Raw genomic sequence first — 15979 nt, 5'->3', positions numbered from 1 at the left:
TAAGGAGAGAAAAAGAAAGGGAAGGAGGGGGAGACAGAGTGGAAGGAAAGAAAGACAGATTGTATGATCAGTTGAAACTAACACGATGATTGAATTTTCTTGAGTTCCTCTTTGTATCGTATCCTTAAACGTTTGAGCAGCAGCTCAGAAAAGTTTGTGTGAACGGCATTTAAAGTTGGCGTAGACAAACAACAAAAAGAACAAAAAGAAAAAAATACAAATATGATGGCAGCCACTTGAATAGCTTATAAATGCTGAAGCTTGTGTTTGAGGAAGGGTCCTTTCCATGGCAAAGCCTGCCTTTAAGGACAGCCAAAGACAAACGCAGATGATAGCAAATGTAAACAAAGGCAGACAACAAATTGTAGGCGTTAAAATTGTCATGTCAATATTTTAATGATATCACTTTACACCAAACCAACCGCCCTCCCGCTGCCTCGCCTCAGCCAGTTAGTCTATAGTCTGCAGTTCAACTCCACCCAATCAAAGTGTCTTGCGCAAAGTTTCATTTTAACTTTTTCTACACAAAAAAAAAACATTTTTTTTCAGAGCTCTTTTTATTTTGGGAACTGTCCTCGTAGCTTTCGAGTCAAATCCCTTGCATATTTTTTTTATCATATTTTTTTTTTGTAGCTTCTGCGTTGCCCTTTCTTGTAACGTCCTGTAAAGAAGAAGTCAAAAGTCCTTTTATTTTTTTCTGCCATTTTTTGTTGTTGTTTTGCCGGGACGCTCATTTGTTTGCCTTGTATTTCCTTCTGTTTTTTTTTCTCTGTTATTTTTTTTGCACTTGTGTTTGGCTAGAAAATTACAAGAAAAGTGCGCTAAACTGGCTGCGAGGCTGGGCGGCTAGGCGGCTGTGCGGCTGGGGGCGTGGCGCTGTGGGTGTTTTGTTTACTTATGCAAGTGTTTTCTCAATTGTGCGTGCGGACAGTCAGGACATGCGCAAGGGGGAGTGTGCGGGGGCTGGTCAGTCGTGCGTCGACGTCGTCGCCATCGTCTGCGGTTGAAATTTTTTCCTTTTTTGGAGGGGTTCAGGGTTGCAACTTAACTCCTTTATTTTATGCTTTGGGTTGGCAACATTTGTCTAATCTTAACGGTTTTACATTTCATTGCGCTGGGTAATTGTCTGGGGTCTGAGGGGCGGTACGTGGTGTGGTTTTCATAGACAGTTTATTAAATTAAGTGGAGGAATTTCTAAAAATAAACAAAATAAACTCTAAGGTAGAGTATTCAATAAACTTACCTCTTTGTCTTTGGCAGCTAATAGAACAGCGGGCTGATTGTTGTTGTTGTTGTTATTGTTGTTGCTGGTGTTGCGCTTTTTGCGCTTCTCATTGTTGTTGTTGTTGTTTGTGTTAGTATTGTTATTGGTGCAATCGTCGTCCTCGGCGCTATGTGCCACATGTTGCTCATTTACATTATTATCACGCAGTGCAACATGTTGCGTTTCACTGTTGTTGTTGTTGTTGTTCTTATTCTTTCGACTACAGCTATTGTTGCTATCAGCATTGTTGTTGTTGTTGTGATTTTTGCTAACATTTAAACTAGCTTCGACTGCATCCTCGTGGTCATCGGCAGCTACATGTGCAACATCCTCATCATCACCATCAGGATGATGCAGATGCGTTGCATTCGCATCGCCAATATTATCAGTTCTTGCCAATGGCTCAGCGGCAGCAACACTGCCCATATCAGCCACATGCTCCGGCTCCAGCTCCATATCATCGTCATCTAGATCACCATCGGCATGCGCGACATTCGATTGCATGGATGCATCCTCCTCGTCGTCGTCCTCGTCATCATCGATACAGTTGCTGCTGGCTGTTGCCTCGGCAACATCTCGTGCTGATTGATGTTGTGTTGCTGCTACTGCTGCTGCTGCTGCTGCGGCTGTTGTTGTGGTTGTTGCAGTTGCTGCAATTGTGTTGTTGGCTACAGCAATGGGCGAGTGCATGGGCGATTGTTGCTGCTGTTGCTGTTGGGCTGCCGCTGCCGCCGCTGCAGCAGCTGCTGCCGCTTCCATCATCATTTGCTTTGCGTGATTGAAGAAGAGCTTGGGATTTAAGCAGGCACCGCCGACGCCGTTCTGCAGGCTGCTCTGCAACTGTTGCTGCTGCTCAGCGCTCAGCAACGGCGGCGATGGTGACGGTGTATTTGTGTTGGCCAACAGATTGCCGCCGTTCTGTTGCAGCGTTATGGCCGCTGCAACAATCGAGCTATTCAGCAGCTTGTCGCTGTCGCTTTCGCTGTTGCCAGTGGCTTCCTCCTCGCCGCTGGCCAATGATGATGCTGCTGCTGCTGCTGCCGCTGCTGCTGCTACTGCTGCTGATTCTGCTGTGTTGTTGTCGCTGTTGCTGTCGCTGTTGCTGCCGGGCGTGCCAGTCGAAAGTTGCTCCTTGAGGGTGTTCACTTCCTTCTCGGCTAGTGTAGCGCGCTGTAGAGAGAGATAGAGAGAGAAAGGGAGAGTCTGTGTGAGAGAGAGAGAGAGAAAGAGAGATCATAAACGCCTCAGCTTGCCCCATCGCATTGTTTGGCTGCCCCTGTCAGGCGCATATGTTTTGGGCGCAAACTTTGCTGCCCCTACCCAAAGCCAAAAGGCAACTATCGACCCTCATTAATTTTACTTTTAAAGTCATTACGGGTTAAATTTAGCCAAATTAATACGTTGCAAAACTTTTGCTCCAGCCAACACACACACACACACAAACACACATATTCAGTCTCACAAAAAAAGGCTTAAAATCATAGGAATGGCTGGGGTTGGGCGTGCAGGCCCGTCTGCAATGCCCATTCGCATTGGCAACAGCAACAGAAACAGCAACCAACAGCAGCAACAAACAGCCGACAAATTTATAGTTTATCGTTGGTATCGATAAGCCAACTTGGAATTTTAGTGCTATTAGCGTTGACCTTCGCCAGGGGGTTGCCCCGGGGGTGGTGGGCCACAGACAGACGACGACTTGCTTGAAATCAAATGCCAAATGAGAAATTAAAACAACAACAGCAACAGAAGCAGCAATAGCAGCAGCAGCAGCAGCGACAAAAAAGGTTACAAAAATATGCGGTGCAAACTTTTTTGGCAAATTAGTCTGGGCCCAGAACCGAGAGCCAGCCCCACAGCCAAAACCGAAGCCAGCCAGAGCTCAGCCTGGCCTAAAACTCAAACCAACCAAACCCAAACCGTTACCCAACCCACATAGCTTAGTCCAGGTCCGGCGCAGTGCCGCAGTGTCCTCTTCTCCTTAGTTCTAGTAAGCGATTCCTACGACTTCTCCTCGGCCTCGGATGGCAATGACTTTTGGGGCACTTTGGCTTCGATTTTCTGTTGATTTGTACTTGTTTTGGTTTTTGAGTTTTGTGCAATTTTATTTGTATAAATACCGGAAGCCAATGGAGCCGGCAGAGGGGGACTGGGCCAGAACAGCCGGGGCGTTGCAGGCAATAAAGAACTTTGGAAATTAGTCGATGGGCATATCGTTCTCTCTATTGCCAAAAGGACTTTTTGGTATGAGCTACAGTTTTCAGCCTTTGCAGCCTTCTTATACCAGTTTTTCCCTCAAATCGATGAGACGACGACGACGACGACGTCGGCGACGGCTACCCCCCGCCTCAAAAAAAGTTAAGCAGGAAGTCGTTATAAGGGTCGGGTTAAGGCTGAATTGCAATGCAGTTGCTGTGGACTGGTGAAACGTAAACGATTAAGAAAAGTCCTTTGGGGCTTAGGTTCTTTGGGCTGGGAAAACTTGGTAGGGTCATGAAAATAGTTGGGCTATACCTAGTCAAGGCTTAGGTTTCCTCGGATAGCACAACTCGAGAGGGAAGAGAACTAAGTTTGTTGAGAAAGTGCAACAAAAGATTCAGGAGCGCTCGATCGGGATCGATCTTTTGGAGCTAAACACATGAATTTGAAGATTGGGCGATACAAATCGGAAGACGTTTTTGTTCGCTGTGAGCTAGAGGTTCGTTCCCAGTGATATGGACGAGACGATCTCAAGTGGGCAGAAAATGAAGAGCTCTAATGCCTAAGATTAAATGGGTTGGATGTGGTTGGGAAAACTTCTTTATTGTAGGCTAAGTTCAAGCATAGTTTTCTATAAAAATTGAAGAAAGTGAAGATCAAATAATCTCGATCAGTTCTCGATCACAGGTTCCAGGTGTTAAAGATGCGACGAGTTTGTGAAATCCATTTAAGGCCAAGATTAATAAGTCAGACTTTATATTTAAAGTGGGCATAATATTGACTTAAGCTCTTGTTAGCTCCAAAAAGGTGAAATTCAGCTTGCTTCAGCCTTGAAGAGTTAGGCACCTAGCGTATTGTGTATTGGTTTAAAATGCAGCTAAAAGACAAGAGACTGTTTCGTCGAGCCGCAGGAATTTAGTGTATTTGTTGTTGTTGTTTTTGTTGCTGCTGTTGTGTTTATCTTCTTTCTTGTAGATGAATGGCCCTCGAGGCATATTTGTCAACATCATCAACAAACCAAGCGAACCCAAACCCAAACCTAAACCAAAAACCGAACCTGAACCCGCAGCCAAATGTAACGTAAGCAAAAGCCTGAGGCACGAGCGGTATTGGACGGGGGCGCAGTCTCGGTCTCGGGCTCGACTCGTCGCATAGATATATATTTATGATATTTAAAAGCTCTTAAGTACAAACAACAGACAAGCGGCTGTTGTGCGCGGCAAGGGAGGCAAGGCAAGGGCTGGGGCATGAGCTCGGGTGGCAAAAGAAGCTGCAGTTTTGTCCTTGCCGTTTGCTGGGGACTTAAAATGCCAGACAGCCTTCAAAAGCGCACTGGCTCTTAGAACTGGGCCCGGCTGCGGCTGGGGCTGGGGCTGGGGCTGGAGGCACTGTGATTTTCATGCTGACTGTTTGTGGCAATGTCTGTGGCACGTTGCTGTTGTTGCTGTTCTGCTGAGCTGCTTAAGCCTGAAAATTGTTTTCATAATGCCAGGCAGTCGATACATAAAAAAAAAAAAATCACAAAACAACGAAGAATTTCTTGTTGACTTTTTGCTTGAAAATCAATCAGTGGCTGTCCAACTGTGCGCTGCTCAAACTGTGCGGGGGCGAGCAGCTACCGGGTTTTTGTTTCTTGGCGCGCTTGAAATTGAATCCCCGTGAGAATGGCGACACTTGCCAGCAAAACTAGTTTGGTCAGCAACAGAAACGAACTGTTCTGGCAACGTCAAAGCCTTCAGAGCAAATCAATTAATGTACCGAATGGCAACTGGGAATAGAAACTGAAGCTGGACCTGGAGCAAGGACCTGTGTGTGTGTGTGTGTGTGTGTGTGTGTGTGCTCAGTGCCCAGCCTTTTGTGGCCCAGTTCGAGCGGCTTAGCAGCAGTTGCCAACCAAATGAGTTAATTAACTAAAATGCGGGTGGCTTTGCTCGTATTTTACTTGTTTTTTATTTTTTTGGGTTTTTTACTTACACACACATACACGCATAAGTTGTGAAGTGTAGGTGTGGCAACGGGCAGTTCTATGGGCTCGTTGCACACTTCAAATGGTTCGCCGCCCCCTTTCCACTTCTCTGTGTGCGTGTGTATGTGTGTGTGTGTGTGTGCCCCGTCTGTGTGTGTGGTCAGCTTATGGCAAAAAAGGCTTTAGTATTGAGCACCCTTTTAGCGTTTTTTTTTATTTTTATTTTTATTTTTTGGGTACTCTTTTTTTGGTTTTATTTTTTGATGGGTTGCACAGCGAGTTTCATTTAATATTTTTGCATGTGCCGGCGCCACCACTTCAAAGGAGCTTCCAAAAATAGCTATAAAAAAAAAAAAATATAGAAAAAAAAAATGGTCAAAACAAAACTCAATGCGCGCCAAAAATGTTAAGTGAAATGTTAACAGCTGGGCCAATGTGCGATGCTGTTAACATTTCTATTAGCCCAAAACGAGCGGGCGCCCAACTGTTTCAAGGGATTTTGGTGAGGAGGGGCTGCACATTTCACTTCAATTGAGCTACATGGAAATAACAGAGTCAGCTTGTTAGGGGCGGGCCCCATCTTTGAAAGCGTCTACAAAAATTGAATTAAAAGCTCAAGCTAATGAAATATCTATTCAAGATTCAATTAAAGAAATCAACATTAAAAACTCTAACTGATTTATGCACTTAATTGGACGAAAAGCTCAAGCTCATGTTATCTCTGTTCAAGATGCATAACGTCTATGACATTTTAAATGGTTTAATTGTGTTTTCCAAGTACAAGCTCGTGAATCATTTGAAAGCTGTAGATTAAGACTCCTGAAAGCTCAAAGCTTGTTTATTGTAGGCTTAAGCTTAAATTTAAACTTTAACAGCTATCTACATATTAAGCCAAGCTTTAGGCATGCATTAGTTTTAGGGCTTAAAAAGCTTCTGAATCCTCAAAACTTTGTAATTATATGCTTAAGCTTGAAAGAAGAGCATGAAAGCTACATTTTAAGCTAAGCTTGAAGCACACAGTAGTTGGGTTAGCAAAGAGCTTTGCAAGCTCCTTGCTTTATCTTAGCCTCTGAATCGAAAACTTCGTACGTAACCAAGTGTGCAGCATGCCTTATTGGAGCTTAGCTATGCATTTCATTTTATATTATAATTAATTTTAAATTTATTTTTCATGTTGATTGTGGGATCAGTTCTCAAAGGCTTTTTTCAAGGATCAGCCGTTGGGCAATTGAACCCTTGTTTCTTTATTTTTTATTTTTATTTTCTGCACGCTCTCTTCAGCAATTGTTGCAACTATCGCAGGCACATAAGCACTTCAGTGCTTTACAATGCACAACCAAGTCAAATACCACACTCCAGCTACCCCCAAGACCCGCTCCGCACCGCTTAAACCACACTGAGCAACGCTCTCAGTCGCTGTGTGTGCGAGTCGTGCGCGCGGCACATGTCAAAAAGCGCGCACTTTCGAACAGAAACAGATTCCAGCCCTGGGGCTGGAGGGCGTGTGTGTGTGTGTGTGTGTATTATAATGCATAAATACTCGTACTCCTTTGGTTGTCGTGAAGAATTTTTGCATGCGGCATTGTCTCAAGCTGTTTTCTGAAGTGAGTCGAACGGTCGACGCGTTTTTTTTTGTCGCATGGCAGCTGCCTGAGAGAGAGAGTGAGTGAGGGGCAGCAGCTGAGCGGGGGGTCAGCAGGCAAAGCGGGGGGAAGGCAGCACTTTTTGTAATTAGTACGAAAGCAAAGTTATGAATTGTGCTTGAAGCTCAGCTCGTGTGCAAGTTGTTGTTGTTGTTGTTGCTGCTGTTGCTGCTGTTGCTGCTGCTGTTGTTGCTGTAGGCAGCCGCAACCCCTCAGCGGCAGCAGCAGCAACATCAGCTTGAACCGGGTCTGGGGAACGTCGCTGCATTGTTTGGCGGACAATAAATCAAAGCAAATCAATGCGACGTCCGCTGGCGCGTAAGTGGGAGTGGCAACATGCACTGGAGGGGAGAACATGATGTTGGAGGGGGTTGCGAATTCGGTTGGGTACTTTGATTTAGGGGCGGCTGTCAGTTGTTGTCTTGACATTTTTCGCGGCACAGCTACGGGGCGAGGTAAAATGCAAAACCTCAGAGGCATCCGCTGCCGCCGCGCTGCCTGCCACTGCCACTTAAACGCCTACATGACATGACAAGCAGTGCGCGGGGGCAGGGGTAGCTGCTGCTGCTGACGCTGCTGCTTAGCTACACAAGAAAAATGAAGGCAAAGCGTTTTCACAATTACACACACATTAAACAGCAGGCAGCAGGCAAAATACTTGTAAAAAGTTAAAAAGTTGTGTGCGCAGGTGGGGGCAGCAGGGGCAGGCAGCAAAGGGGTTGCCAGTGTGTGTGTGTGTGTGTGTGTGTCCTTATATCAATTGAAAGAAGCAGCAAAGCAGCATAAAAAAAACTGTAGCGTGACATTAGGCGCAGACAAAGACGCTGCGCGTATGTCTTGACAGCTGTAAATGCAAGAGAAGGAAATGCCACACATGCACAGATGCTGCCTACATATGTATATGTATATATAAAACTTGTGTGTGTGGGTGGGTGTGTGTGTTTTTTTTGTATATAAGCCTGTCAATGTGCCAAGTGGTTTGTGGCCTGTGGCATTTGAATAAATGCATAGAATAAGCTAACAAAAAAGGCAGAGAATGAGAGATAGAGAGAGGTGGAAAGAGAAAGAGCATTATATATAGAAGCTATATAATAGAAGAATAAAGCACAAGCCTCTGTCTATTAAGCGACAACTATGAAACAAAAAATCATCCAAACACTAGAAGTCAGCAAAAAATAGGTGCAAATAAAACCATACTTCAATTAGCTAAACTAGAGAATGTTCGATTGTTAAAGAAGTGTCTAAGCTTTTACGTTTATTATCTGAAATGAAGTTGTGTTTCAGTTGTTATTTTTTGCAGTGTGCCCACAATTATCAAATATTTCGATAATGTAAACTTAATCGATAACAATTATCGATGTTAAAGTTTTCGAACTAGCAATTCGAAACATTTAATGGTTACTTTTTTCGCTCTTATATTTAGCTTTTAAGCTGCTTTTTAACCTTTACTTTACCATCCATTAACTTTGTATTATACGATGCAGCTGCTTTTGTTTACATGCTTCACTCCTTTTACAGTTATTTGAGTAACCGTGCCCCCCACCACTCATACCCTAACCCCATCCATTTGCTGCGTTTTTATTTTTGGGACATGCCTTTGCATTTGCTTTACAATTTCAAACATCATTAGCAACGCACACACACACGCGCATACACACACACACACAGATGGGGAGAGAACAAACACAGAGCTTACAAACACAAATACATACTGACGCACATATCCCTTTTTGCTAATTATTTATTTAAATATTAAACAAAAAATACCCAAACACACACAAAAAGAAACACAGAAAGCACGCTCTAGAGAAAGGGGGTGAGAGGGACAGAGACATAGTGTGATTGCTGGTGTGAGCGAGATGGCGCGCCTTAAAAACTGCAACAAAAAATACCAAAAAAAGTATAAATAAACACACATACAAACACACACAAACAAAAAACGAAGTGAAAAGAGTAGCATAAAATCAACACAAACACACACTGAGAGAAGACGAAAATGATGTATTGATGTTTCCGTGAGAGATTGGGTAGGCTGGAGGGGTCGGGGGGAGGGGGGTGGGGGCATACATATGAATGTATGCGCTGTCTGTGCAGCAAAGACGCACGCAGCAAATGCGAAAAACAAAAACATGAAGAGAGAAAGAAAAAAACATAAAACAAGCAACAAACATCGACGACGATGACGAAGAAAAAGTACAGAACGAGAGCAAGAGCAGGAGAGAAAAGGATGAACGGAAGCCAAAGAGATAGAGTGGGTTGACGTGGAGGGGGGGCGGGGTGTGTGCATGTGAGCAAGCAAGCAGGTGTGTATGTGTGAGCGAGATGCACATATCCATATGAAATACTCGCACATAACTGTACACAGACTCTGCTCTGTCTGTCTGTTTGTCAGTCTGTTCAGTTATGTTCCGTCTGCCCAGCTAACTAATATTTTCTAATTTAAAATTCTGTTTCTTTTTTATTACTGACACACGCACGCACACACACACATCCACACACCCCAAACACTCCCCACACTCACGGACACACATGTGTATGTAAATTTATAAAATTTCTATTTACTTATCAAAAATCAGGCAGCGACGAGCCATTGAAAAAACAAAGAGTTGTATTTATTATTACCCCCGCTCGAAATGGAATCCCCCGCCAGCGCCCGTGCAGTCCTCACAATTGGCACAGCAGGCAATGAAAAACATGACGTTAAAACTGAAGAAGAAGCAAAAGATGATGAAGGAGCAGATGCTGTAGAGACGCTGCTGCGGAGTGAGGCGAGTTGAACTGGCAACGGGAAGCCTTTGCTGCCGCTGCTGCTGCTGCTATGCACGCCCAAATGTATGCTATACAAAATATAAATTAGCTTTGATATGCGAAGCCGCTGGGCGTTTGGGCGGGGGTGGAGCTTGCCAGAGTGGGCTGGACTGTAAAAAAGGATTATATACACGCGTGCGTCATGTGTGTGTGTGTGTGTGTGTGAAAAGATGCTGAAAAAAGGATTAATGCGCGCGCCAAGCAAGAAGACAGCAACTGGGCAATGGGGCTGCTCGGGGAGTGGGCTGCGAGTGGAAGCCAGCTATAGGATATGCTTCGATTTTTAATGCGTCATATGACAAGGCAGCTAAAAGTTATGTGTACGTGTGTGTGCGCGTGGGTGTGTGGGTAATTGTCTGTCCCGGTCTGACAAGAGGCAAGCAAAATCCAAAGTTGCGAGTTCAGCGAATGAAAGGCGTATCGGGGGCTAGGGGTGTTTAGCTTTTGGGGGCTGTAAAGTGTCAAAGAAAAATGTGCGCCACTTTCTTTTCAAAGGCTGCACTTGTGTGTGTCCGTGTGTGTGTGTGTGTATGTGTGAGTGTGTGTGTGCGTGCATCAAATTAGACGATTTCTAATTGCTGTCTGTATAGAACGAAGCGGCAGGGATTAAAAGTGACACATTTGAAGGCTCCAGGGGCTGGAGTAGGATATGGAATATGATAGATATGCCAGATCAAAGCGTAAATAAGGCTTTAAAAAACAAGTTGGTTAAAGTTAAGAGCGAGCAAAAACACAACAGTCGGAGGAGAGCTTTAGAGCATAGCTTTAAAAATGGGAGTGGAAGCTCTTCAAAACGAACACAGCTTAACAGAGGATATTGAGGAAATTGAGAGACACGAGAAAGAGAGAGAGAGATAGAAAGAGAGAGAGAGAGAGAGAGAGAGAGAGAGGGAGCTTTAAAGCATAGCTGAGAAACGTTTTGCAGCACATCTGGGTAGAATTGAGCTCAAAGAGAGCTTGCAAGCAACGCACATGCTGATCACTCTCTTTGGTACTCTTGCCTGAGAGCACCAACTGAGAGCGGGCACTTACTGCCGCAGCTCACTTCACGTCAGACTCTTTTTGTCAGTCAAATCGTAATGCTGATTCCTTGCGGCTTATGCTCATTAACAATCAAAGCCCATGCGATTGAGTACGTGTGTGTGTGTGTGTGTGTGTGTGTGGACAACCCTTTGGCAAATGCTGTATGGCCCTGAGCCTGTGTGCTATGGCAAATTCACACCCCCTGCACATGAAAAGTAATAATAATTTTTTGGCTTATCCTTATTATTACATAACGTATGCATACCTTTTTGTATCTTACTCGCACACTGACCAATCGTATATCAAAAATTAACCCACACACACAGACACATAAAGAGAGATGTGTGACCCTTTTTGTGTGTGTTCGAACCATTGTTGTAGCCCCTACCCCACCACATCGTACGCTCCTTTGGTCACTTTGTTCGTAGGCCTTTTTTGGCAACATTTTTGAACACACAGCAGCAACAAAAAAAGTAAATAATTAAGCATTACACTGACCAAATAGCACACAAGCTTAAAAAAGGGCGGGTGTGGGTGTTGAGGGGTGGAGGGGACTGGCATGGGGCTGGGGGTGTCGGTCAGTTCAAGTCAAGGCACACACGGTCCAGACAAATACAAATAAATATATATAACTCATATATGTGGGCAGTGCGGGGCCGTACAAATAATGATTAGAAGTCCCTTCTCACACCCTCTACATAAACCCCCCCCCCCCCCCCCCTTTGTGCAATTTGTGTGTGTGTTGGCTTTTACTTTGTTTTTTATGCTTTTGTGTGAGTGTGTGTGTGTAATTTTTGACATTTTTATGCGGGCCTCAAACTAAAGGCAGACCGCCCAAAAAATAAAAAGCTTCTCAAAGCTAATGTGCCTAAAAGGGTGACAGGGTATAAGGGCGGGGGTTGGACTGGCCTGCACGTGTGTGTGTTTCTGTGTGTGTTACATAAATTTGACACTGTAAAATTGTAAAATCTAACAGAAATTAATGATTTTTATTTAGCTGCAGGTACAGTTGAGCACAAAAAGCGCAAATGCCCTAATAACCAGTGTTAATAATAAGCCAAAACCCCGAACGCCTCCCCTTGCCCCTGTAGTCCTGCCCGTAGATATGTGAATTCTTGTTGAGCCTTAACAAAAGGCGCACAATGCATAAAATATACTTCATAGCCTAGCCCAAGGCGTCTTTTATTCTTTAGCCGTTTTAATTTTTTGTGTGTTTTGCAGCACTGTAATGAGGCCTAATTAAATAAGCATGAAGAAATGCCAACATATTAGATGCCTGATTTTGGAAATGGTAAGATTAATGTTTAAGCAGTCACAATAACCAAAGGGAGGGGGCCAGCAAGGGGAGGAGGGCAGTGGGGAGCCTTTTGCTGTTGTGCTATCTATCAAATCTTTAATTAAGCTGAAAATTAAGCAATTTATTTTGTTGCTTAGAAGCTGTAGACACACACAGACAAACCCAGAGACACCCAGAAGGAAGAAAAAGCCTTTTGGCGTTGCCATCCTTTAGCATTTTACAATTTCAATCAAAATTTCCAATCAATGTCAATTCATTATGCGCCCAGGCAGGCAGCCAGGAGCAGGGACAGCCGCAAAAGGTGGGCCCTACCCCCTAACTCCACCTCCACCTCCACCACCCGCACTACCACCAACTCCGCCGCAAAGGCACCAAGGCAACGGCGTCTGATGGAAACGCTTGAAAAAGCAACCCTGAGCAAGCGATGGAAACACGGCTCTGGCATTTTTAATGAAAGCCACGCACAAAGTTCCCTGTCAAGTTTTGCCTAATCAAAATCGACAACATTTTATAGTTTGGCCGGAAAGACAGAGAGACAGAGCGACTGAGAGGCGGGCGGCGCGACTGCCAGACAAACATAGAGACAGTCCGACTGTTCGAGAGATAGCTGCCTGTGGGCGTGGCAGCAAGTGTGTGACAAACAAATATTTGAAAACGTAAATCAGAAATCTTTCACTTTCATTTGGCAATCCTTTTATGCCCTTTTACTGATGTGGCTGTGGGTGAGTGGGGTGGGGTGGTGTGGAGGGTGGTGGGAGGGGCTGTTTGGGGCGCAAGGGTTGGCAGATAGTAGCTTGTCTCGGGCCTGGGACAAAATCGAAAAACATTTCGTGTATTAAAACCGAAACGAATTAATTTAATTAATTACAATCATGTCTTATTAGAGACGTATGAAGATGACGACGACGTTGAAGACGATGCGGGGCCTGGCGGCTGGGGGCTGTGAACTAGGGGGAGGCTTGTAGAGCTGAAAGACAATTTTGTTGTTGCCAAAGAGTTGCGAGCTGTGAGCGAGTTTGAGCGCAAAATGCTTTTGTTTCAAGTGCTGTTCTGGGCATAGCATTGGTTTTTGCCATTGGGCCGGGCGGCTGCTGCCTAAGGGGTGGGCTCTCAGTAGTTGTGGGCGTTGGCAGGGGGTTGGTATGTGTTGCTGTCCTGGCTCGATGCGTAATAGCGTATATTTTATGCTCACATCATTTATAAATGCCTGATTTGTTATTTACAAAACGAGACAACTTGCGGCATTTTGGATTGTATGGGATTTCGCTTGGGGACTGAGCCAACTTTGCGTTGTCTAGCTGGGATCTGTGTTTTTGCGTGTGTATGTGTGTTGCCACTTAATTTGAATTTGAGTAATTGCCAAGATGCTGGCGTGTCTTGTGGTAAATAACATTGCTCTTACAGCCGCGCGGCTTACATAGTTTGCCTGACAGTCGGCTAACATATGGCTAAGCATAGGCAAGTAGCTTGCAGCGTGATAACAGTATTTCAAGCTGTTAACTTGTAATCGTTATTAAGATTTTGTTAACCATAATAGTTAAATACTAGAATAAATAAATATTATGTCAAGAATTACTTGAGCATGAACAGCAAAAGTTTGTTAACATAATCTTAACTGCTGGTCAACAGCGCTTAAAAGAGTGTTAAGCAGTTGTTTGATTTGGTAGTTAACTAATCTTTTCTTAACACTGGCTGAACAGTGTTGTTAGCTATCATACGAAACTTTTATAAGCGTTTGTCTATACTCCATGAAACAATCACAGTCCGCAGTGCGCGGCTCACATGACGCATACGCAATATTTATTGGCAACAGCAACAAATAGGGTATTTAAAAGAAGAGGCAAGCAAAACTTCACATGAGTGCCGGGTCTGCAGTGTATGTGCCTGTCTATATGTCAGACATGCTGCATACTTCTTATTACACTTTGTTGCCATTGTTTTTGTTGTAGTTGTTGTTGTTGTTAATTAATTTCTGTAAAAATATTTATTATTATTAGTCGGCCAGCGACTGCAAAGCGGCAATGCACTCATCAGCACCCAGACAGACAAAGACAGAGCGAGAGAAAGAGAGTGAGGGAGAGGGAGAGAGTGAGAGTAGAGACAGAGCGAGAGAGAGAGAGAGAGAAAAGTAGATTTTGCATGCCCGCGATCCATGCTCTTCGCCGCTCCTCATCACCCCCCTCAGCTCCATCACCTGCCGCGCTCCGCTCTCAACGACTTGACTGTCACTAAACGGCTCATCTAACTGCAATGCTTCATAGAAATTTCGTTTGTGTGGTGCTGCTCGGGAACGTGTATGGTAAGGGGAAAGGGGAATGGGAATAGGAATGGACTGGGAATGGGAATGGGGTCTGGCTGGCTGGCTGGCTGGCTGGCAGACTTATTTTTACAACAACAATGAGCGCTCAGACGGACGCAAATCACAAAATGAAAATCGAAAAGTGCATGGTTCTATATATTGTGCGATATATATCTATATAAGTATGCAGATGCATATATATTTATATATACACATATCTATATGAATATGCAGATATATATAATTTAAGCGTATATAGATTTGTATTTGGCTTATAGCAACAACAAATTTACACTCCAACAGACGTTGATGTCGTCGTTGTCGTTGTCGTTGTCGCTGTTGCTGTTGCTGTCGTTGTCGATGTTGTTGTCGTCGTCGTCTTCGTCGCCGTGCCAGTCAGTCAGTCAGCCGCGTCGGCCGCTGCCCCATGCCAGAGAGCGGCCCCCCACCCGCCGTGTCACCCCTTTGTGCGACTATAAAAATAGGCAAATAATTATTTAAGAATTTCTTGATTAATTGGCAGCGTTGTTGTTCTTGTTGTTGTTGTTGTTGTTGCTGCTGCTGATGCTGCTGATGCTGCTGATGGTGTTGTTGTTGTTGTTGCTGTTGTTGATGCATGCAAATTTTGCGTTGCTGTTGGCAGCAACAGAGCCATTTTAGCCAACACTTGATTGCATTTTCAATTGTTTGCCGTTATGCATTTTTGCCAATAATTTACATAAATGGCATCCTCGCATAGTTTTTGGCATACACAGCATGGCCAGAAACAGCAACAACAACAACTGCTACACAAACAGCAACAACAATCGTAAGTGCAGCAGCATCAGCGGCAACATTGTTGCCGTGAGTCATTGAAGGAAGCTGCAGCAATCAAAGTTGCAACAAATGAAGTGAAATTGAAATACAGCCTTTAAAAAATTGAACTGAAATGCGACCTAAAAATCAGGAGGGACTTTCATGGAAGCTTTTGACCAGAAAGCTGAGCCTGTGAGAGGGGGAGGTGCTTGAGTGGAATCTGAATGGAATGCTAAGAGAGCAGCGTCAAGCTCAACATAATGAGCTTTAAGACTTAAGCTAAAACCTTTAGTTGGCTTTAACAACTTTGCTAAGGATCAGCTGAAGCTGATCCAAGATTTTTAATCGAATGAAGAGCCTAAATGAAAGCTGAAGTGAAAGGCTTAATCTTTAAGGTGTCCCTACTGATGGAGCACAAACAAGTATAAACTTTAAGTAGAGCTTTGCACCTAAGAGAACTCGTGATTAAAAAAATGTTTGAGCACAAACAAGCTTTAAGTTTAGCTTTATAATTTTTTAGCACAAACAAGCTAAAGCTTCAGTTGTGACTAAGAGAGTTGTTGATGGGAGCTGAGCTTTTGCGCGCATTTCACTTAAGATGATCAGCAAGGACTTGCGCACTTTCCAGCGCGTTGCAGCACTGGCGAAGTAGAGTTGACTAACCTGTCGCACTCAGCAGCAGCACTCA

General features: G+C 44.2%; 1 protein-coding gene across 3 annotated transcripts in view; it reads right to left on the bottom strand.

Moving 5' to 3' along the window:
• The window catches only part of cut (homeobox protein, cut), an 87330-nt gene that overhangs the window by 33762 nt on the left and 37589 nt on the right, over positions 1–15979 (bottom strand). For all 3 annotated transcript variants that reach the window (XM_064699601.1, XM_064699600.1, XM_064699602.1), the window contains exon 2: positions 1244–2434. In XM_064699601.1, coding sequence (XP_064555671.1) covers positions 1244–2434 — 1191 coding nt within the window. The remainder of the gene's footprint in view (positions 1–1243; positions 2435–15979) is intronic.

Source organism: Drosophila montana, unplaced genomic scaffold (assembly GCF_035044405.1).
Source record: "Drosophila montana isolate Dmon_TW-CO22-7 unplaced genomic scaffold, ASM3504440v1 contig_1624_1, whole genome shotgun sequence".
Taxonomy (NCBI): Eukaryota; Metazoa; Arthropoda; class Insecta; order Diptera; family Drosophilidae; genus Drosophila; species Drosophila montana.
This window is presented reverse-complemented; position numbering and strand designations above follow the sequence as displayed.